This window comes from Zootoca vivipara, chromosome 12 (assembly GCF_963506605.1).
Source record: "Zootoca vivipara chromosome 12, rZooViv1.1, whole genome shotgun sequence".
NCBI classification, from domain to species: Eukaryota; Metazoa; Chordata; class Lepidosauria; order Squamata; family Lacertidae; genus Zootoca; species Zootoca vivipara.
Genome location: NC_083287.1, coordinates 39,868,674 through 39,891,617, shown reverse-complemented (window position 1 = coordinate 39,891,617; position 22,944 = coordinate 39,868,674). Strand labels below are relative to the sequence as shown.

Here is a 22,944-nt window from a genome sequence, read left to right as displayed (position 1 = left end):
ATGTTCTTTTCTTTGAAAGGCCAATCTGCCGTTGTGAACGCACTTGGCCTGCACTTGATTCAGAGGCAGTAAGCCTCTTGTTAGCAGTTGCTGGGAATCACAAATGGGGAGGATGCTGTTGCTTATGGGAAGCCCCAAAGAAGGAAACGAGTGTGTCTGGTTGGCCACTGTGGGGACAGGATGCTGGACTAGCTGGGCCTGATCCAGCAGGCTCCTCTCATCCTCCAGTTGCTGTTGAAGGCCGTGGGACTTGCTGGTAAAAAATGGGCTTAAAGTTAGGGTCTCCAAGATAGACTCCGGCTTGTGGATTGGATGACCTAGATGCACAAAATGCAACACGCAGAGACTAAAATCACAGGAAGCTCCTTGATACAGAGTCAGATCATTTGTTCATCTAGCAGCAGGTTTCAGACAGGACTCAGGGCTTTTGTCTGCAAAGCATGTACAGAAGCTACAGCTCTTCCCCAAACTTTGTCAGTTACTGGATTCTTTTGAGGAAATGGACCACACGGTTTTGATTTTTTACATGTGCAAGCTGCGTACAAACTTACAGCCCTACCTGGGGATAGAGCCCATGCACCAAGTGTGTGGTAGGGAGAACAGGTGCGATCGCACTCCCCTCCATGAGATGGACTGGATTGGGGGGACAAATATCCCCCGATCTGTTTTATGCTTCAAGCTGCAATAGAAATTGACAATATTTTCCAATTGTATACCTGTATCTTAATCCTGTAACAGAGAGGAAGTCTTATAAAACAACTGAAAGAACATTGCTCTGAGCTTGGGCAGTCAGATAGAACTGGATGGGTCTTCCCAACTGTTTTGGATTTCTTTTATTGCCTTCCTTACACCCATTCATGGAGGTGTGGCTTTATGTCAACAGCTCTGACACTCCTGAACCAAGCCTGCCCACCCAAGGGGGTGGGAGGGTATCCTGATGCAATGACAGTATCATGGCTCTTGAAGTTGCATAGTGTGGAGGGGCTGGGAGACATAAATGCTGTGCAGAAGGCAGCTGCTGCAGCAGAGCTAAGGTGCTAAGGCCCCTGTGTTAGATCCTGCAAGCAGCTTGGCTTTAAAATGCATATTGCGGTTTGAATATGATGTGATCAATTGATTAATTAATCTTGGTTGCCTGGATTAATCTTGGTTGCCTGGATAGAGGATGGTGATATTTGCATGTGTGCAGAAGCTAGCCCAAGGCAAATGGGTAAATTTTTAATTGTTGTTGTTGTTGTTGTTGTTGTTGTTGTTGTTGTTATTATTTATTTCTACCCTGCCCATCTGGCTGGGTTTCCATAGCCACTCTGGGTGGCTTTCAACAGAACATAAAAAAAAAGAATAAATCATCAAACATTAAAAACTTCCCTAAACAGGACTGCCTTCAGATGTCTTCTAAAAGTCGGATAATTGTTTATTTCCTTGACATCTAGTGGGAGGGCATCCCACAGGGCAGGCGCCACTACCGAGAAGGCCCTCTGCCTGGTTCCCTGTAACCTCACTTCTCGCAGTGAGGGAACCACCAGAAGGCCCTCGCCGCTGGACCTCAGTGTCCAGGCAGAACAATGGGGGTGGAGACGCTCCTTCGGGTATATCCCTTGCTTTGCCCACTTTGGCCTCTTGGCTCTGCCCCCCCCCAGGCCCCCAAGAAAGGAATGTGGCCTCAGGCTCAAAAAGCGTCCCCACCTCTGATCTAAAAAAAACAGCTGACTAAACATCGCAGCCCTACTTTTAATTGTGAGTAGCTCAAACTCTCGCCTTTCGCTGTTTGAGAACCTTGCAAACGTAGCGCTTTTGCCAGCTAGCTGTGCTTGTGGTTTCAAAGTACCATTCAAACCCGCATGATGTCATGAGGCTTCATATCTCTCTGCTTATCTTCTTGAATATTTCGGGAAAGTGCTTCTTTCCCCCTCCCCTGTACCTGCCTTTGAGGGTAGGAAGTGTCAAAAACTGTTTGCTTACCTTCTCTAACCAAACCCACAGCTTTGTGGAGCAAGAGGAGGGCAGGTTCCAGGAACGAACAAACAAACCAGCAGATGGACTCATTACGCAAATCCCTCAGCCAGGTTGTTGTTGCCAGACAATAAGGTGCAGCTGAGTCTTTATGGGAGGCCAATCGCTCACTGGAATTATAAATATTTCCAGAGCGAACTGAATACTTCACATGCTGTTCCCATTTGATTGGTCCACATAAAGGCTGCTCCTTCCTTTATGCCACAAGGCTTCTTTGTACTGCGAAGAAGAAATCAGGCAAAGTTAGGTTCCCAGAATGTGAAGGCTGATCACTCGAGGGGGGTGGACTAGATGACCCTTGGGGATCCCTTCCAACTCTTCTATAATTCTATGCTTGGCACACAGAAGGTCCCAGGTTCAACGCCAGGCAACTTCCATTTAAAAGATCTTGTGAAGTGTTGTGTGTGCAGGGACAGTGAGACTGGAGAACCATGGCAAGAACAGATGGCATTGGACAAGGTGGGATCAGTCAATCTGATTCTGGGAGGGTAATACATATCTCCAAAAACCAGACCTATCTTTCTTTGGTGAGTTTCTCATGAAAAAAAATTAGCCTCCTTTAATTTCCCCTCATCTTACTATTTTTTCTGTAGATCAGTCCGAAAAATGGACGCTATCAAATTGACTCCGATGTGCTCCTGTTTCCATGGAAGCTAACCTATAGAAATATCGGGACTGACTTCATTCCACGGGGAGCTTTCGGGAAAGTCTACTTGGCACAAGATACAGAAACCAAAAAGCGCATGGCTTGCAAACTGGTATGTTCCTAGGGTTCCCTTTCCGAGGGTCTGTTATGTGTTGGGTCCGTACCGCTGTTAGATGGACATTCTGCCGTTCAGTTAATGTAATGATAAGCAGGGGAAGAGGGGTATTGTTACTTTTATGATGGAGGAAATATCTGTCCAGATGTAGTGGGCTGTAGCCTGTGCTGATTCTGTACCCACTGAAATGAATGTGGCTAACTTGGGGCCTATTTATTTCAGTGGGTCTTCTCTGAGTAGATAGCACCCAATATCTCCAGGGTGCACCGTGGTGCACTCTGAGATGTGAATGGAGCTCAATGCAAGCAAGGTCTTTGCCCTGTTGTCTTACACTTTGGGATATGTGCATTAATTGGTGACAAATGGTGAAGATAATTATAGTGGCGCCCTTCCCATCAGATGTCAAGGAAATAAACAACTATCAGACTTTTAGATGACACCTGAAGACAGCCCTTTTAAGGGAAGTTTTCAATGTTTGATCTTTTGTTGTTGTTTAGTTGTTTAGTCGTGTCCGACTCTTCGTGACCCCATGGACCATAGCACGCCAGGCACTCCTGTCTTCCACTGCCTCCCGCAGTTTGGTCAAACTCATGTTCGTAGCTTCAAGAACACTGTCCAACCATCTCATCCTCTGTCGTCCTCTTCTCCTAGTGCCCTCCATCTTTCCCAACATCAAGGTCTTTTCCAAGGATTCTTCTCTTCTCATGAGGTGGCCAAAGTATTGGAGCCTCAGCTTCACGATCTGTCCTTCCAGTGAGCACTCAGGGCTGATTTCCTTAAGAATGGATAGGTTTGATCTTCTTGCAGTCCATGGGACTCTCAAGAGTCTCCTCCAGCACCTTTTATTGTGCTTTTAATGTTCTGTTGAAAGCCGCCCAGAGTGGCTGGGGAAACCCACTCAGATGGGTGGGATATTATTATTATTATTATTATTATTATTATTATTATTATTAAATTTCCAAAGCAAGTCCCATTCTGGCTCTAGGGTGTGGGTGCTGGACATTAGGGGTGCTCAACATACCTCATCCACACAGCGGCAAAGTAACCCTCTTTCTAACCTTGACAACTCCCTTGCCCTTCCTCAAGTAGTTCACTGTTTCCTGAGCCTTTTGTATTCCTTACCACCTTCCTTCCCTTTGTAATAGTAAGCTCAGGGCATAGAGACAATGATCTCCAGAGCATTATGTGGGAACTTCACATCCCTGGTGTGGGATCAGAGTAAGTGCTTTGTGTCAGCTCATGAACCGTGGATCTTTGCTCTGCCTGCTTTACTTACTCTTGCGTTCATTTTGGCCCCCTAGGTCCCAGTGGAACAGTTCAAGCCATCGGACGTTGAGATCCAGGCCTGCTTCCGCCATGAGAATATTGCTGAACTTTATGGAGCCATCTTGTGGGACGAGACAATCCACCTCTTCATGGAGGCAGGAGAAGGAGGCTCTGTCCTGGAGAAGGTGGAAAGCTGTGGGCCTCTAAGAGAATTCGAGATCATTTGGGTGACGAAGCATATCCTCAAGGGACTTGAGTTTCTTCACTCGAAGAGAGTTATACACCAAGATATAAAACGTAGGTTATAATTCACTTTTGAACAGCTACACCTTCTCCTTACACCAGTCGCACTGTGTAGTGTTCGAAACCTTCAATTTAGAACAGGCATAGGCAAACTCCGGCCCTCCAGATGTTTGGGACTACAATTTCCATCATCCCTAGCTAACAGGACCAGTGGCCAGGGATGATGGGAGTTGTAGTCCCAAAACATCTGGAGGGCTGAGTTTGCCTATCCCTGATTTGGAAGTGGTGGCCCTCAGAATGTGGTTGGGCTCCAGCTCCCATCAGCCTCTGCAAATTTGGCCAGTGGTCAAGAACGATGGGAGTTGTAGTCCAGCAACCCCTGAACGAGCACAGGATTATACTGGTAGCTTGTCCTTATGTGCAACACCCATGATTTATAAATGGGGCTCAAGATAATCCTGGAAGTTCCTTGGAAGACCTATCTGGAGGTTGCCAGTGAGATTTGTATGCTTATCTTAAGTAAACGTTTATGCCTATGATTTCTGTTCATTCGGATCTGGGAGAGTCCTTTGACAGAATGTTAGAAATATAAAGAAATAAAAGCCGCAGCTGTAAAAAGCACGCCAAAGCCAAACAAGCATAAGGATGACTTTCTACAGTCTGTTCACAAGCCTTCTAAAATAACCACCATAAATGAAGCCCAGGGATCCTTCCGAGGAAGGCAGGTTTTACATCTGTTACTAAGTAGAATAATAAATAGTCTTCCAATGAACCTCAGTAAGAAGGATATACAGAACGAGGCAGATGGTCAGTAATGGCATTTTAGGAGCAATTTCCCCTGTGTAAACAGAATATCTAGAACAGGGGTCCCCAGACTTACCGTGCGGCGGGCCGGAGGGTAGGGGAGTGCGCGCGCAGCGGGCCGGAGGGCGGGGGAGTGCGCGCCCGTGCGCATGCGCACACGCACACGGGCGGGGAAAAAAATCGCCGAAAGTCGCTTGTGCGCATGCGTATGGGCCTCCCCTGACCCGGAAGTGCACCAGAAATGACCTCTTCCGGGTCGGGAGAGGCCCATACGCATGCGCACAAAGGATTTTCGGCGATTTTTTGCCGATTTTTTAGATCGTCGCTGCGCCGCGCGCCGTGAGAGCGGGCAGCGGGCGGCGGGGGTCGTCGCGGGCCGGATTGGAAGGCCGATTGGGCCGCATCCGGCCCGGGGGCCGTAGTTTGGGGACCCCCTGATCTAGAATATGCCTCCGAGGTCACCCACTGCAGTCCTTGGAGCACCTTTGGCAGTCAAGCCAAGATTGGAAGTGGCCCTTACTGCACAGTCCTGGGCATGTCTGTTCAGAAACTAGTCCCATGAAATCCATGTACAGGATTGCTGCCTTAATATGTGGGGAACTGCTACTTTCCCTCTTTAGAAGATGTGCACCCTTATTACTTATTTCTTAACAGGAGACACATGTTCCAGATTCCTTGATAGTATTTGCATGCCGCCTGCTAGCAACAACAACCATTTGCAATAACAATGCACGACATCAAAATTCACTTTGAAAGTATAAAACCATTGAACACAGCATCAGGCTCCAGCAGCAGAGAAATAAAGCCAATCGATCAAGCCCCAGGGTAGTGGAGCCAAAAATTCCGCAGAAGTTTTTGGGCTAATTGTTTACCTTTGTTTGTTTGTGTGAGGGACAGGGGATATCGCGAAGTCCCTCCCCTCCTGAGTTCAAGCCCGTCCCCGAGCAAAGGGGAAAGCAGGGAGAGTTCCGATTCCAGTGGGGAAGCAGGAAGTCGTGTCCGAGGCTCAGGCAAGGTAGAGGAGCCAGGGTCCCAGGTGGGACAGGAAGGGGCAAGTAAGGGGGGAAGACCCATCCCCCCAACTCCAGAATTACGCAGGAAGAGGAGGGGCAAGAGGATGGGTCTGCCAAAGCTTTTGTGTTGGAGAAAGACGCGCCAAAAGCCATTAGGAGGTTCTGAAACAGACTGACAACATCGCTCCGTGTAAATAGCAATGACTTGAGCACTGTAAATACGCAGCACCAATAAAAGAATAAAATGCAGAGCTGCGTAGCGTCGTTACTCTGAAGTAGTCCACTCCGGCCACTGTGACAGCAACCTCCTAATCATTTTTGGGCTACTTTGGAGTTGCCGGGATGAGCGTGTCAGAGGCGGAGAAGTGGCGGCAGATCGCTGAGCAAGCCCAGCTAGAACTGCAACAGCTGTCGCTGCAGGCGCAGGGAGAATTGAAGGCAGCTAAAGAGGAGACTAAGAAGGTCCAGGACGACCGGCTACAACTTGCGGAACAGGTGAGAGAGCTCCAGGAAAAAGAGCAGCATTTAAGGGCGGTGGCGGTAGACCTCCAAAACAAGCTGGATGCAGAGAAAAACAAGGCGGGAGGGGCACCCCAAGTCCAAGTGCTGCCAGGAAGGAGAGCTGGGACCCTAGTAAGCAAGTTCAATGGAGACCCGAAGGAGTTTCAGGGCTTTGAGACTGAGATTGTGTATGCTCTTGAGCTGCACCACGATGAGTTCCCTGATGATGAGCACAGAGTAGCGTTTATTGTGGAGCACCTTACAGGGGCGGCCAGGGAGTGGCTAAGACCGTTAATTGCAACAAGGAATCCTTGCATGAAGAATGTCAAACTCTTTCTAGAAGGTTTGAAAACGATGTATTCGTCCGATAGTCATATGGACCAGACTAAGGAGGAACTTCATAATTTACGCCAAGGAAATATGACAGTTCGCGCGTATTGGGCGAAATTCACCATGCTGGTGCACAGATTGGGGTGGGATCTGGAGTCTGCCCCAATGCAAGCGGCGTTTTACTTGGGGTTGCATGAGGAGGTGAAGGATGAGCTCTCGAGAGGTCCAAAGCCCAGTAATATGGATCAACTGAGCAAAGCGGCTCTGGCGGTGGGGGTGAGGCAGGAATCCAGATGGAGCGACAAGCAAGCAACGCGCGCAAAGCGGGCTTGGTTCCCACGGTCGCAGGAGAAGCCACTCCCTCAACAACCCTTTCAAGCCACGCCTGGGGCCAGTCAGGACCAGGAACCCATGCAGATTGATAGCGCGCGCGCGCGGGCTTTTCAAACCCCAGCGGCGCCAAGACGCAAGGAGGGAAGGGGTGGGAATTGCTTTCTCTGCAACTCCCCCCAGCATCTCGTCAGAGACTGCCCACATCGCAGGGAGTGGCAAGGAAAGGCGGGAACGGTTGTGCCCTCCCCCACTGACGCAGCACCACAGCAGGGAAACGGGAAAGCCTGGCTGCAGGAGACAAGGGGCGGCAGCCAGGCACAGTCAGCAGACAACAGCCCCAGCCCACCCACCCGCACAGAGAGGAGCGGAGCCAGCCCACCCCTCCCAGAGCAGGAGTGGTTCTAGAAGTGACGCTCACGCTCCCTAATGGCTATCCCCTGACAGTCCTCGCCTTAATTGACAGTGGGGCGTCAGCGAACTTCTTCTCGAGGAACTTTGCAGAAGAGCACCAGATCCAGCTTCTGCAGCTGGATTTTCCTCTGCACGTGGCAACCATTGACGGCAGAGAGCTGCTGGGAGGGGCCATCACTCATCAAACCCCCCCCCATGAGAATGACGGTTGGAAGGCACTCAGAGACACTGGCATTCAACGTCACCACCATCTCAGACCCCCCAATCGTTTTGGGCATGAGCTGGCTGGCGCGCCACGACCCCTCCATAAGTTGGCATCAGAGATGCATCACTTTTGGATCGGACTTTTGCCTGGAACATTGCATGCAGCACCAACCAGGGGAGGGGCCTCCGATAGCCACGGTGGCCACCATGCACGTCAAAGGGGGTGAGGCGATACCCAAACCATACTGGGACCTGCAGGAGGTCTTCAGTGAAGCGGAGTCCGACCACCTGCCCCCACACAGGCCTTTTGACTGCCAGATCAACCTGGTGCCTGGGGCAACTATACCCCCAGCCAAGCTGTACGCCATGTCAGACCAGGAACTGGAGGATCTGCGCGCTTTTATCGACAAGAACCTCAAGCGGGGGTTCATCAGAGAAAGCAAGGCAGCAGGGGGCAGCCCGGTCTTCTGGGTGGACAAGAAAGACACGCAACAGCGCCGTCTTGTGGTGGATTTTAGACGGCTGAATTCGGTGACAGAGCCAGTGGCTTTCCCCATGCCCAGAGTGGATGATCTCCTGACAGCGGCACGCAGGGGCAAGATTTTCACCAAGCTAGACCTGAGGGGGGCGTACAACTTGATCAGGATCCGGGAAGGCGATGAGTGGAAAACCACGATGTTCACGCCTCTGGGCTCTTTTGAATATCTGGTGATGCCCTTCGGGTTGCAAGGGGGCTCAGCATGCTTCCAGGCCTTCATGCACCACGTCCTGGGGTCCCTACTCTTCAGGAAATGCTTGGTCTTTCTGGATGACATCCTTATTTACTCCAACGACCCAGTGCAGCACGTGAAGGACGTCAGGGAGGTGTTACAGCGCCTGAAGGAAAACCACCTGTATGTGAAGCTGGAGAAGTGCAAGTTTCACACCAAGGAGGTGGACTTCCTGGGCTACAAGCTGTCAGACAAGGGGCTGGCAATGGACAAGGACAAGGTGCAGACCATCCTGGACTGGCACAGCCCCAGGACGCGCAAAGATGCCCAACGCCTACTAGGCTTTGCCAACTTCTACAGGAAGTTCATCAAGAACTTCTCTCGAGTTACGGCTCCCATCACTGACTGCCTGAGAGGCAAGCAGAAGTTCAGGTGGACACCAGAGGCGCAAGCAGCGTTCGAAAGCCTCAAGAGGGTGTTCGCCTCAGACCAGAACCTGTTCCACGTGGTTCAGGACGCGCCCCTACGCATTGAAACAGATGCTTCTGATAAGGCGGTGGGCGCCATTTTGTTGCAACTGGACGCCAACAGAGAGTGGAGACCCTGTGCCTTCTTCTCCAGGAAGTTGACCCAGCCCGAGCGAAACTACACAGTTTTTGATCGGGAACTTCTTGCGATCCACGCGGCGTTCCAGCACTGGAGACACTTCCTGGTGGGCGCCAAGCACCCCATCCAGGTGTGCACAGACCACAAGAACCTGGAGTTCTGGAGAACTGCCAGGGTGCTCAACCAGCGGCAGATACGGTGGGCGGAGTTCTTCTCGAACTTCAACTTCTCCATACACTACATCCCAGGAGAGCAGAATGTCAGGGCGGATGCCCTCTCCCGCAAGCCAGAGTACATGGAGGAGGAGGCGCCACCAGCCCCAAGGCACATTTTCCCCCCGTCGGCATGGTCCTGCGGAGCAGCAGTGGTGAGCGAGGCAGAACTCACAGCACTGACGGCAGCGGATGAATTTGCCAACCGCATCTTCAGAGAACTGAGAGGGGGGAGGGAGCAGGCAAAAGACTTTGCAGAACGCAGAGGGCTGCTTTTCTACAAGGGTGCGCTGTACCTACCCACCACCCAGCTTCGACGTACGGTCCTCAAGCAGATGCACGACAACCCTACAGCGGGGCATTTTGGAAGGGACAAGACCACTCACCTAGTCATGAGACACTTCTGGTGGCCAGGGGTGAGGGAAGATGTTCGAGACTATGTAAGGGGCTGTACCACCTGCCAGCGGGCGAAGGTGGTCAGAGCAGCGCCACCAGGGTTGCTGGAGCCCTTAGCCACACCACACAGGCCGTGGGAAGTGGTGTCCATGGACTTCATCACAGATCTGCCTTCGTCCAGGGGTAAGACTGCAGTGTTGGTGGTGGTGGACCTCATGTCCAAAATGTGTCACTTTATACCGTGTGCCAGGGCAGTCTCGGCAGAAGAGACAGCCAAACTGTTTGTTGATCACATTTTCAGACTGCATGGATTACCTTTAAGGGTTATTTCGGATCGTGGCCGCCAATTTGTTTCCAGGTTCTGGCGGCGGCTCATGAACCTCCTGCAGGTGGAGGTCAGCTTGTCGACGGCTAGACACCCGCAGACCAACGGACAAGCGGAGAGGGTCAACGCCATTCTGCAGCAGTACCTGAGATGCTACGTCAGCCAGCGGCAAACGGACTGGGTGGATCGCTTGCCACTAGCAGAATTTGCCTACAACAATGCAGTGCACGTCTCCACAGGGGTGTCGCCCTTTAAGGCCAATTACGGGCGCGACCTCAGATCTTTCCCAGAGAGGGAGAGGGAGGAGGAGGAGGAGGGCCCACAGGCTGAGGATTGGGCAGAGGAACTGGAGACGGTGCACCAGCAGCTCAGAGAACACTTGGAGAGGGCCAAGGAAGCGTACAAAAAGGGGGCAGATCGCCACAGGCGACAAGGGGAGGTCATCAGGGTGGGGGACAAGGTGTGGTTGTCCTCGGAGGGCCTTCCCACCAGAGGGAGGTGCAAAAAGCTGGCACCCAAATGGCTGGGCCCCTTCACGGTCACGCAACAGGTCAACCCGGTGGCATACAGGCTGGCACTGCCAGAGGACATGAGGGTGCATCCAGTGTTTCATAGATCGCTGCTGTCGCCGTACAGGGAAAGCAGCAGGCTCCGAGACAGCGAACAAACCCCCGAGGGAGGGGGGGAGAGGGAAAGCAGGGAGCAACTCAATGAGGCCACGGCCATCCTGGATTCAAGGTGGGGGGTGGGGGGCCTGGAGTACCTCATGGCATGGGAGGATGCTCCACCGTCCCAGAATGAATGGGTTCCCGCCACTCAGATACAGGAGGAATTCTTGGTGGAAGAATTTCACGCCCTCTTTCCCCACAGACCCAAGCCCTGGCACATGGAAAGGGAGGGGGAGGAGGAGGAGGCACGGGAGAACAGCTCACCATGGCGCTGGGAAGCGGAGTTTGAGGAACCAGAGGATGAGGTATGGGTGTCGCCAAGATCCACCCAGTCAGAGGAAGGAGCAGATTGGCAAAACATTTTTACCCCCACCAGCTCTGACGCCACGGACTTTTTGGGATTCCCGTCCTCCCAGGCGGAAGGGGGGGGCTCGCAGGACTGGGGGGAGGTGTTCACACCAACGGGCTCGGAGAGCACCGAGTTCTTAGGCTTCCAGTCGTCACCGACACATGGGGGGGGCCTGGGGAGGGGTGAAGGAGAGCTTGGGAGGGGGGTGGATGTGAGGGACAGGGGATATCGCGAAGTCCCTCCCCTCCTGAGTTCAAGCCCGTCCCCGAGCAAAGGGGAAAGCAGGGAGAGTTCCGATTCCAGTGGGGAAGCAGGAAGTCGTGTCCGAGGCTCAGGCAAGGTAGAGGAGCCAGGGTCCCAGGTGGGACAGGAAGGGGCAAGTAAGGGGGGGAAGACCCATCCCCCCAACTCCAGAATTACGCAGGAAGAGGAGGGGCAAGAGGATGGGTCTGCCAAAGCTTTTGTGTTGGAGAAAGACGCGCCAAAAGCCATTAGGAGGTTCTGAAACAGACTGACAACATCGCTCCGTGTAAATAGCAATGACTTGAGCACTGTAAATACGCAGCACCAATAAAAGAATAAAATGCAGAGCTGCGTAGCGTCGTTACTCTGAAGTAGTCCACTCCGGCCACTGTGACAGTTTGTTTGTTTGCTTACCGGTAGTTAGTTAGACAAACAGGTTATGCAGCGGAAGCTCCCTTGAGTTTGTGATTCTGCATTACAAAGGCCAGGAGGCCCAAGGAGGGGGAAATCCTTTCTTATTCTTCTCTACATCTATAGCTTTAGGCCAGGATTTGTACAAAAAGCCTCATTTGCGGTTCAAGGACCCGCCCCACCCCCCATGAGAAATGAAGACACAGTGACACATGGATTTGAGTTAATGGGTAAAATAAGGCCACAACTTTGTTGGTTAGAGCAAGTGAGAGGTATTGGCTTAGGCATTGGACTCTCTAGCAAGCGTGACTCCACCCCGCTCAGCGGGGGGGGGGGTCATATCAGGTTAACACCCCAAGGAAGGAGCCTGTTGATGCAAATACAACTGAAAGCTCCCCCTGGTGTCACCGGGGGTCGTGCCATGGCCCTAGCCTCAGCAGGGCATCAGACAGGATCAACTGCCGGATCCCTTAAGGGGATACCCCTATAAGAGGAGGGTTGGATGATGGCCACAACCAGTCCTCAAACACACCTGACGCTCCATATTCCAATGCCTAACCACCAAATACCGAAAGAAAGATGTGACGAATTGCTACGAGGTAGGCGGAAAAACCAAGAGGCCGGTGCCTTCTGCGTTACAAAGGCCAGGATTTGTACAAAAAGCCTCATTAAGAGAGGTGTGTAGCTGAAATGCCATGAAGTCTGGTGTCTTTGGGGACTCCTGTCTCCAATCTTGTTCAGTTTATTGCTGTCAAAAGCTTCAGCTTCCAACATTTGCCCTGAAGCCTGAAAGCTACACAGGAGCTCTAGTTTGTTTGCCTTAAAAAAAAAATGTCTTGCTTCAGGTGGGTTTTTTTTTTTTTGGTTTGGTTTTTTTTTTAACATCTCTTGGTTAGCCGGATGCTTGGATGCTTGGACCAGAGTCCCAGAAAAGAGAAACTAAACCAAAAAGATTTCCTGCTTCCTCCTTCTCCCAGCCTCCTGTGCATTTACACATAGGCTCTTGCAAATTTAATAATAATAATAATATAGGTAGTAGTAATATAAATAGTAAATAAAAGTGTAGCATTCTTAGCTATTAGGGGATACTTAGGGGATAATGATATTTTGCATTTAATTTTAGTCTTCAAAGCACCTTGCATACATTTCCTCTGTAAACCTTACAGCCAGCCCTGTAAGGTAGGCCAGTATTTACTATTGCTGCATTGCAGGGGGATGATGGGGGAAACCACCTTCAAGTTGTTTAGTTCTGCTGGGGAGAAAAATCCAGTGCACATTGTCCTCCGTTTTGCTCGCCTGCACCTCAAGCAGATGTTGAGATTTCCTCTCCAGGTCCCTAACAAATCCCTCGTTTGTCCTCCTTTTGTTTCTAGCCAGCAACATTGTTTTCATGTCAACCAAAGCAGTTCTGGTGGACTTCGGTCTGAGCGTTCAAATGACGGAAGATGTTTTCTATCCCAAAGACCTCCGAGGAACAGAGGTAAGACCCATGTGCAAGAAGGAAGCCTTGCTGCTATTTCTCTCATGTCATTATAATGAGTGCTGAACGGGAAAGAGCTGCTGCAAGGGTGGGGGGTGGGGGTGGGGTCATAGTCCCATTGGAAGATCTATTGGGAGCTTGTGCAGGAGAACACTCAACTGTATCCCCTTTTTGATGCAGTCATGAAAATGAACAAATACTTGATTTTGCACCGTCTAAGTTTAAAAATAGGCAATAGTAATGGTTTAAAAAAGCCTGGAATGATTTGGTGATAACTGATAGTTTGGGGGGGGGGGCAGGGAAACCAGACTTTGGTTTAGTTACATCCCATCATTCCACTGGAAGGTTTCAATCCTAACCTGCAGGTTGCAACGCTGGTCTGCAAATGTGTGCGTGCTGAAGTTTCAGTTGCCTGGGTTATGGCATTTCTTCTCTATAACCGTTGGCTCAGTTCAGATGTAATGCCAAACCACGGTTTGGTGTTACATGAATGAGCCACAGGCTCAAGCGGTCCCTGCTCACTTTGCTCTTTCCCAGACGCCCGCTGTCTTTTTTGTTTTGTTAGCAGACCATAGTTTGACAAATGGTTTTGCCTCCAAGGCGAAATGGGAAACCCACTTCAAACCCATCAGCCCTTGCAAGTGTGGCCAGGGATGATGGGAGCTGTAGTTCAGCATCATCTAGAGGACCAAAACAATTCCCCCACACCTATGCTAGAAGAGGGGGTGGGGGTGGGGGAAATAAAACCACTTCCCTGTTGCCCAATCTTTCTTGCTGTTAAGACTGTCAAGATTCAAGACTGGAGCTAATTTTCCCTCTGGGTTCCATTTGCAGATTTACATGAGCCCAGAAGTGATCCTTTGCCGAGGCCACACTACAAAAGCCGACATCTATAGCCTGGGAGCAACCATCATCCACATGCAGACTGGCATCCCGCCATGGGTGAATCGCTATCCCCGTGCGGCATACCCCTCCTACCTCTACATAGTAAGCATGGACTTTGGCCGCGTGGGCAATGGATCTGTGCTGGCCCAGGTGCCCATTCCCAGCACACACCCCTTTCTGATAGCACCTGCCTTATTTTTAGGCTTGTTGACTTCCTATAAGCAGCTGGTTAGCCACTGCAGGAAACAGGGTACTCCCTTAACTAGCATAGGAAGCTGCCTTAGACCCGGTCTGAGTTATTGGTCCATCTAGCTCAGAACTGTCCGCTCAGCCTGGCAGCAGCTTTCCAGGGTGTCGGGCAAGGGAAGCTCTCCCCCATCACCTGCTACCTGGCTCTTTTGACAGGAGATGCGAAGGGTTGATCTTGGGACTTTCTGCATATGCTCCATGCGCCCCACCGCTGAGCCTGATTCAGAAATGCTCCTTTTGCAATGCTCCCGAGGGCAAAACTACAGGCTGAGTCACCCTGCGCAGTTGCCAGGCCCAGAGTGGCAACACAATGAGCACCACAGATAGGTATTTCCCAACTCTGCTTGGAAATGGCACTCGGAATGAATTCTCACTGGGACACAAAGCAGGCATGTGATGTTTGAGATCTGAAACCAGACTTCTAAGTTTAACTGAAAAGAAGCTATAAGAGACCCGGATTAGAGCAGCAGGTGTGTGTGTGTGTGTGTGTGTGTGTGTGTGTGTGTGTGTGTGTTCACACCATTTCCCCAAGCTATATAATTGTCCACCCCCCTGCTATTAGCCTCACCAAGCTATGTGGGTGGAAGGATACAAATACCACTTCTCTCCACATACCCAGGAGCAGGATGAAGGGTGGTTTCATTTGGCAAAGTGGCATGGAAGGAAAGGGTTAGATTCTCACCTGGGACCACTGCTTTGACCCAAACTGGAGCTTGCTCCATCATCTACTTATTTAATATATTTCTAAGAATACTTGTGTGTCTTCTGTATTGCCCCCGTCCCCAAAGTGTGACAAACCTGCAGAATCTGGACAGCACTTCAGATGGCAGGTGGGGTCTCACATGGTTAAACGCTTATCCGTCGGCAGGGGATCCTGCACACAGAAAAATCGAAAGTTAGAGGAGCATTTGGGTTATGAGCTCCCGCCTGTCGTTTGAAGTGGTACAGCCACAGCAGAGGTTTAGTGCCTCAACGAGAGCGAAGCCCCCTGACTTGCATTTCCACAGTTGCATCGCTCGCTCCCAAGCCTATTTTTCCCTTTTCTTTTTGACCTTCTTGCTGTTTGAACTTGGTAAACTTCCATGGGATTGTGGAAGTATGAACAACAAGGGGAATGATGCCATTTGTTTCTCTCTGATCTGAGTGGGAGGGAGGTGGAAACTGCAAGTTCACAGGCAGAATGTGAACTTGGCAGAGGAACTCTAGGGCGATGAACTCAGGCCCCCGTGACTGCCCCAAGGTTTTAGGCCTCGCAAACTGGAGCCATTGTGTGCAGAAGGGTGTTTTTTTTTTAAAGCAGATTTTCTTCAAGCCAGTAGCTCAGTGGTAGGTCATCTGCCTTGGATGCAGAAGTTCCTAGGTTCAGTCCCTAACATAGCAAGGTGGTGGTGGGGAGAAAGTTCTTGCTTGGAAGCCTGGAGAGCTGCTGCAAGTCACTGTAGGCAGTGCTGAGCTGGCGGGTCCCCATGACCCAATTCAGTATAAGGCAGCTTCCTATACTCCTATTGTTTGCATGGTGACCTTGATCCGCCAAGCCTCCTCACACTGCCAACCAGTGTGTCACATTGCCAGCACACAAACCGATGTTTGCCGAAACCGAATTGATGCTCCGTTTTGGCCTGCAAGCTGGGTCATCCCCAGTTGCTCTGTGTTCGTTGGCCCAGATTGCGGAGCGAGGATCTCCGACCTTTGGGTGAACTCTAAGCCGGTTTGTTAGGGTTTGCTGTTCCACTTTGAAACTGGCTCCCTTTCCAGCTTTGCTGTGGTTCTCCACGGCGGCGGCAGAGTGGCAGTTTTCCAAAGCATGAGTCAGGGCGAGGAAATTCCTAGGGCGGTAACCTTATGATAGAAAGGAGCCTTCTCCAAAGCTGTTTTCCCCTCTCCCTCTCGGTGAGCATCGTGCTAAAGGCCGCCGGCTTTTCTTTCCTCCCGATAGATCCACAAGCAAGCACCACCTCTGGAAGACATTGCTGAGGACTGCAGTGCTGGCATGAGAAGGTTGCTGGAAGCTTCTCTGGAAAGGAACCCAAACCAAAGACCCTCTGCCACAGAGCTGCTTAAGCACGAGGCCCTGCACCCCCCTCCGGAGGAACAGCCTCGGTGTCAGAGCCTGGACTCGGCACTCTTCGAAAGGAAAAGGCTGCTGACCAGGAAGGAGCTGGAGCTGCCAGAAAACATTGCTGGTACAAAACCAATCCATCTACTTCTGCCCCTCTGGGTGTGGCTGGACTCCGGCACCCATCAGCCCCAGACAACATGGCCAGTGGCCAAGGATGATGGGTATCATAGTCCAGTAACCTCTGGGGGGTCCACAGGTTCCCCATTCCCTGCTCTAACAGAAGGGGACAGGCGGACAGGACTGAGCCTGTGCTAGACAGGAGCACTTTGTCACGTCACAGGTCAAGTTGGAAGCGGCAGGTGAAGGGAATGAGGTGAACGCGGGAGACTGATATAGACTCTTGTCAGAGTATTTGTCTGGAGGAGGGAGTGCACAGCTGCTCCTATCCAAAAGGCTCTAGATGGACCTATCCCTGCGCTAGTCTTTTTCAGGTGGAGGCTGTGCTTACGGCAAGGTTGAAGTTTAAGGTCAAAGTCTTAGGATAAGGTCAGGCTGAGGTTCCTGTTCATTTGGTTTTTTTATTTTTGTTTTAAGAAACGGGACGTGTTGAGGGAAAACAACAGCAATGCAAATCAGAGTTAAAAACAACATACAATTTTTTAAAATGCGATTTCTTAATTTTTGGTTTTGTTTTAAAAAACAAACACATGAGTATGGGACTACCTGCACCCGACCTTTTCAAGCAGCAATGGGCAAATCTGACAAAATTATGTCTGACTGTCCAGAGGTGTCCCACCCACATCCTGCTACTAGACCCTTTCTAAGACGATTGCTAAAACGTACCTTGTGTGGTGGGTGACAATATCCTAGCCCTTTAACAGTGCTCAGAACTAAGTCCCGCTGTGCTCCATGGGGCTGGCAACTGTGTACGTGTGTTTAGAATGGAAGCGGTAACCTTTTATATGTCAGCTGTCCCGTCAGTGGAGCTCCACTACCTTTCGAGCTTGCAGCAATAACTAACTCAGCTGCAGCACAGGCCGAGCAAGGGTTTGTCAGACATTTGCATTCATGATGCCTGGTTTCCCTATGCCGGTTCCCTCTCTGGCATACCGGAGGTAAACTGCACCAAGAAATGGGAGGCACAGATAGATGGAGAGAGAAAGATTAGTGCACACGAGAATGGAACTATTTCATGCTTTGCGCTTCACTTGCTAAGAAAGCTGCCCCCTACTACTGTAATAGGTTTATAAAAAGGAAACATCCCTTCTACTCACTGTAAACTTTATTGATGCTGCAGAGGAATTAAACTGAGAACTGGATGAATGGCTGTAACCACCTATTACGGTTTCATCTCCCTCGAGTCTGTGTTTCCTTTTCTTCTGCAAAGGCTGCTGATTTATTAGTTTTCTCGAAAAGAAGCATATTTAGTGAGCTGAAGCAGATTTGAAAAATCACCACCAATTACTCTAAAGCAAGTCTTGCAGCATAATATCATATGGTGACCTCTCTCTCTCTTTTAAAATTCTTCCTTGTCAGATTCTTCAAGTCTTGGGATTACAGAGGAATCGGAACTGCTAAAGAGGCAGCGATCGTTGTACATAGACATTGGAGCATTAGCTGGCTACTTTAACATTGTCCGGGGAACAACAACGCTAGACTACGAATAAATCTGAGGATCTCTTGTGCTGGACAGAAGGAGATAATGCCTCTTATAGAACTAACTGCTTTTGAAGAAGAGTGCAATCAGTTTTATCACTGGAAGGATTTTCTAAAGCTAACCCTTTTGGGAATTCTGACCAATATATAATGATCACCACTGTCTTTACATTCTGGATGAAAGCAAACGTCAACAGATTACTTGTTTTGTTGGCATATGGTGTGTGTTTTGCGTGCACACATCATTTGTGATTTGAATAATGTTCAGTGTGTAAAAATATTTGTGTGTGTGTGTGTGTGTGTGTGTGTGTGTGTATTTGTATATATATTGTAGAATTCTATTATATCACACACACACACACACACACACACACACACACACACACACGTAATGTGCATTAAAAAAGAAAGAAAGACGGACCTGACTGGGTCTGAATAGTTAAGCTAAGCTTCATTCAGACCCCCATTAAGACTCCTTGACCGCTTCCACCTAAGAACTGTCAAAGTGCACATTGGATCGGATCTACGGCTGTTTCTAAACAGTGCTTGCTTCCAACAGTGGCTTTTTGTAGCGTTGCCTTGGCTAGGATGCCTCCTCTTTGCAAATCCTTGGCTCACAGCATGGGGCTGGCTTCCCCAAGAAGGCCTGGGGCATTGCTAGTTGGGGTGCCTGCCCTTTTCTGTCCCCTCTCCCCTTGCTGATCTTTGCTTGCATCCAGCGGCAGCTCAGTTGACCCACAAACCAGCATGGCATGAGCATCTTTGCTCATCTCCACCCAACCGCCCACTTGTTTTGCTGATGGCTTGTTTTGGATGCCAAGGAAGGGAAACTCCCCATCTTCCTCTCCCTGCCCTTCTTTTGCTTCCCTTGGGTTCTTTGACACATTTCCCAAGCTCTCTCCATGGCGCTTATTTGACCTCCCCGCTTTTCAGACTGAGAGTTTGCCAACTTGGGCAAGTCAGTGGTTTTGTTGCCCCAAGTCTATGCAGGGGATAAGTCAGGTGCTTCCCCTCCACCTCCAAGCTAAGTTGAAACACTGACACCAGAGTTTTGAGAACCCTGCTATATAGGCCAAGGGTGTTGTGGCAGATCCGGAATAAGCTTGTAGAAATAAATGGGAGCTGTAAACCATAGCTGCCAAGTTATCCCTTTTTAAAGGGATTTTCCCTTATGCTGAATAGGCTTCCTCGCGAGAAAAGGGAAAACTTGGCAGCTATGCTGTAAACATAAGTAATGACTAAATTGTCCCATTGAGTTCAACAGGGACTGAAGCTGCAATCCTTACTCCACTTGCCTGGGAGCAAACCCCAAACTGGACTTATTTTGAATAGACATGATTAGCATTATGCTGTAAATTCAGCTAACTTAACAGTGCAGCACTGCCCGTTCTTACTCAGAAGTAAACCCCATTGAATTCAATAGGCTCTCAGGAAAGTGGAGTTAGGATTGTGGCATGATTCAGGATTTAGCCCATTGATAAGAAATAGCTGGACTCCTGTGGCTTGAAGACAGACTCTTAGAATTGAAAACCAGCAAAGAAAGCAAATTGTAGCGACAGGCATGTCTCCTGCTTGCACGTAGTAGGGTGGTGTTCAGAAAGCACTAGCACCCTTGCCTTTTGACTGACAGTGCAATGCTGGGCATGTCTACTCAGAGGTGAACCCAATAATGCTTGCTCTGCATCATATTGCAGCCTGAGTTAGCCGCATCAGGTGCAGTTTCCCAGAAAGTTCTTTTGCATGAATGGGAGCTGTGCAAAAAGCACGGAATGAGTTCTGGCTTGCAAACTTCTGCAAAGAATAGAGCAGCTGTGCACACGAGCCATTTGATGTATAATGTTGGTGAACAATATTGCACTGTGTTTGGAATCTTTGCCAGTTCAGATGGTGGTTCAATTTGTGGCTGCAAGACTTCATGTTGGTTAAAATAAACATGTGTTTGGATGCCATGAATGATACATTATTTTATGTTCCTATGGAAAAAGACTTCCTTTTCTCTTGAAGATGTTGAATACATTTAAATGTGATGTTTTAGAGGGCAGTAAAGCTGTTTCAAGAACATAGTTTGGTACATCCCATGGGATGAATTTGTAAACTTTTATAAAACTGTTGTGTACTAAGGATTAGTTTCGTTTTTAACCACCTGTTTCCCTTTTTTAATGGCATACTATGTATGTTGTAAACAGAACTAGTTATAAAACAACATATCTGTTTCAAAGTTTATATTTAAGGCTCTTTGTATACAAAATATATTTGTATTAATTTCTTCCACTCCTGATTCCAATAGGACTGGATTAAAGATTTGAAGGAATAAATCCATGTGTTCCTGTGTGCATTTATTTTGTCATTTCTTAGTATGTGTACCCATTTCTTAGCCTGTGTAAAAACAGTTGCATTCCTGTAGATATTTTGCTCCATCACCCTTTTTGTGGTCAGTTACTCTTGCCAATTGCAAAGCAACTGGGAGGACCATCAATAAAGGAAATCTGCACACCTTTTCTGGTGGGCAGTGTTGTGGCTGGGCATCCGGGCCCCTGCAGTGATCCGGCGGGGGGCGGAGATTGACACCCCCCTTGTGCCATCCCAGCTGCATCACTGGTGCTGGGTGTGGCCATGCCCAGGGGTGGCCTCGCTGGAACGGGATGTGGCCACGGAAAATTTAAACCGTGGCACAGCCAGGGTGCCCTCCCCTCTCGTCCTTTGCCGGATCTCCCAACCCACCCTCTTTTTATGCTTTGCTATGACGCAATCTTGCTATGCACAAATGTTTGCCGCCATATTGTTGGGGCTGGGTAAGAATTTTTTCCACTTGGCAAACTGGCACCAGAGCCTACCTCGTAGCAATTGTCACAACTTGGAGAGGTTAGGCATTGGATAAGCCTTTGGATAGAGGAGAGGTTGTAGCCTCCACTGGTGGCTCCTCATTAAGGGTATCCTGTTAAAGGGATCTGGGGGTGTGGATTCTGCCCGATGCCCGGACATGGGCTAGGGCCATGCCACAAACCCAACGGGGACCTCTCAGGTGCCCCTTTTTGATGTAACTTATAGGGCTCGCCCTATTGGTGGTTTACTCTTAGTTGGACTCCCTGCAGATGGGCGGGAATCGAGATATAGCCTGGCTTCCCCAAATTCCTAAGCCAAACAGCTCACATCTGTAACCAATAAAGTTGTGGCCTATTGGAACTCATAAACCTAAATACGTCCATGTGTTTATTACCCGCAAAGGAACTGCAGGTCACGGGGCCTTGGCACGCAATTCATTCTTATAGTGAGACTCGGCTGAGAGCCTGACCTCTGCTGGTTAACTTCAATAGGTCCTCCTAAGTCAGAGATGGGGAACCCGTTGCCCTCCAAGTGTTGCTGTTCTCCAACTATCATCATCCCTGACCATTGGATAGATAAATACAAGGTGTGCCAGACTCCCAACTCTGCTCTGTATACAATTTCTTAGGGAATTCCGAACGCCAGCCACTTTCGCTTTCTGGTGTCAGGGCCCAAGATGGAAAGTAGCACCTCAACTCGTGTTTTTCCATTTAGAAATGAGCTGGACCAGTCTGCTTCTTCTGCACAGATCAAAGCAGTGGAACAGGGCAGCAAAACCATGGCAAAGGAGGGTACCAGGTTTTGATTAAATTGGCCAAATGTGGGGAAGGGGAGACCTGCAAAAGATAAAACGTTCTGTATGTGTAGACCCTGAATATCTTCTAGAACGAGCAAGGGAGAATGGGAGCAGGGTGTTCATGATGTCATGCAAAAGCCCCTTAAAAAGTGAATGAACATATTCCACAGTCCATGCTCATTGCAGAAGCAGCCTTGACTGAAGCTGAGCTGTGTGTGTGTGTGCGCGCGCGCGCGTGAGAGGGAGAGAGAGAGAGCCTTGTGCTTATGATTCAAGAGGCAGCCAGATCTCTCCCATCTCTCTCTCTCTGATGATCAGCTGCTTCCGACAATACCAAGGTTATCACAGTCTGTACTGCACTCAGTGACTTGGTGCTCTCTGTTCCCCTGGAGCACTTGGCCTCCAGACTTTTCTCATGGAAAAACTGCTTCTTCACTAAACGGGCACAGGGTTTTCCATAATGGGTCATTGAGGTTTGTGAGAATTTTGAGCCATGGCACTCAAATTCTCCTACATATGCAAAAGCTAAACGCAATCACTTCATGACTACATCTTTGAGAATAGCTAGATTTGGGACATAGTATGCATAGTTAAGCATATATAGTGAGAACCAGAGAGGACAGGCAACAGGTAAGGATAATGTCTTCATTGAGGAATGGAAACTTTCTAAAATGTACTGGAGTAATAATGTTCAAGATGATGTAAAGGCATTTGTGTTACTTGGGACCCTGCGATATTAATTTATTATGTTTGATGTTGGTGTGGAAACTTGTTCTCATATGTTTAGTTCTACTTTTATTTTATTTGGCATCTGTTAGTATACAATATTATGTTTTACTATAAATAAAGATATTTTATTATTTATTATAACTAAAGATACGTAAATAAAAACACAGAAAACATAGATAAAAGTGTTTTCTATGTTTTTTATTTAAGAAACCCCTCAAATCTGCTGGCCCCCAAATCTGCAGGTGAGGTTGATTAAATTTTAGTCCAAAGGTAGAAGGAGCAAGGGAAAGATTGAGGGCACTAGGAGAAGGGGACGACAGAGGATGAGATGGTTGGACAGTGTTCTCGAAGCTACGAACATGAGTTTGACCAAACTACGGGAGGCAGTGCAAGACAGGAGTGCCTGGCGTGCTATGGTCCATGGGGTCACGAAGAGTCAGACACGACTAAATGACTAAACAACAACAA

General features: G+C 49.3%; 1 protein-coding gene across 8 annotated transcripts in view; it reads left to right on the top strand.

Moving 5' to 3' along the window:
* The window catches only part of MAP3K8 (mitogen-activated protein kinase kinase kinase 8), a 36,310-nt gene extending 15,559 nt beyond the window's left edge, over positions 1-20,751 (top strand). For 6 of the 8 annotated variants that reach the window (XM_035129630.2, XM_035129628.2, XM_035129633.2 and 3 more), the window contains 6 exons: positions 2,607-2,771; positions 4,076-4,337; positions 13,173-13,279; positions 14,114-14,266; positions 16,350-16,596; positions 18,009-20,751. In XM_035129630.2, coding sequence (XP_034985521.1) covers positions 2,607-2,771; positions 4,076-4,337; positions 13,173-13,279; positions 14,114-14,266; positions 16,350-16,596; positions 18,009-18,139 — 1,065 coding nt within the window. In that variant the 3' untranslated portion in view covers positions 18,140-20,751. Of the gene's footprint in view, positions 1-8; positions 2,473-2,606; positions 2,772-4,075; positions 4,338-13,172; positions 13,280-14,113; positions 14,267-16,349; positions 16,597-18,008 lie in introns of those variants that run through there. The other 2 variants (XM_035129634.2, XM_060280858.1) reach the window with 2 other exon arrangements.
* The last annotated feature ends 2,193 nt before the right edge of the window (positions 20,752-22,944 follow it).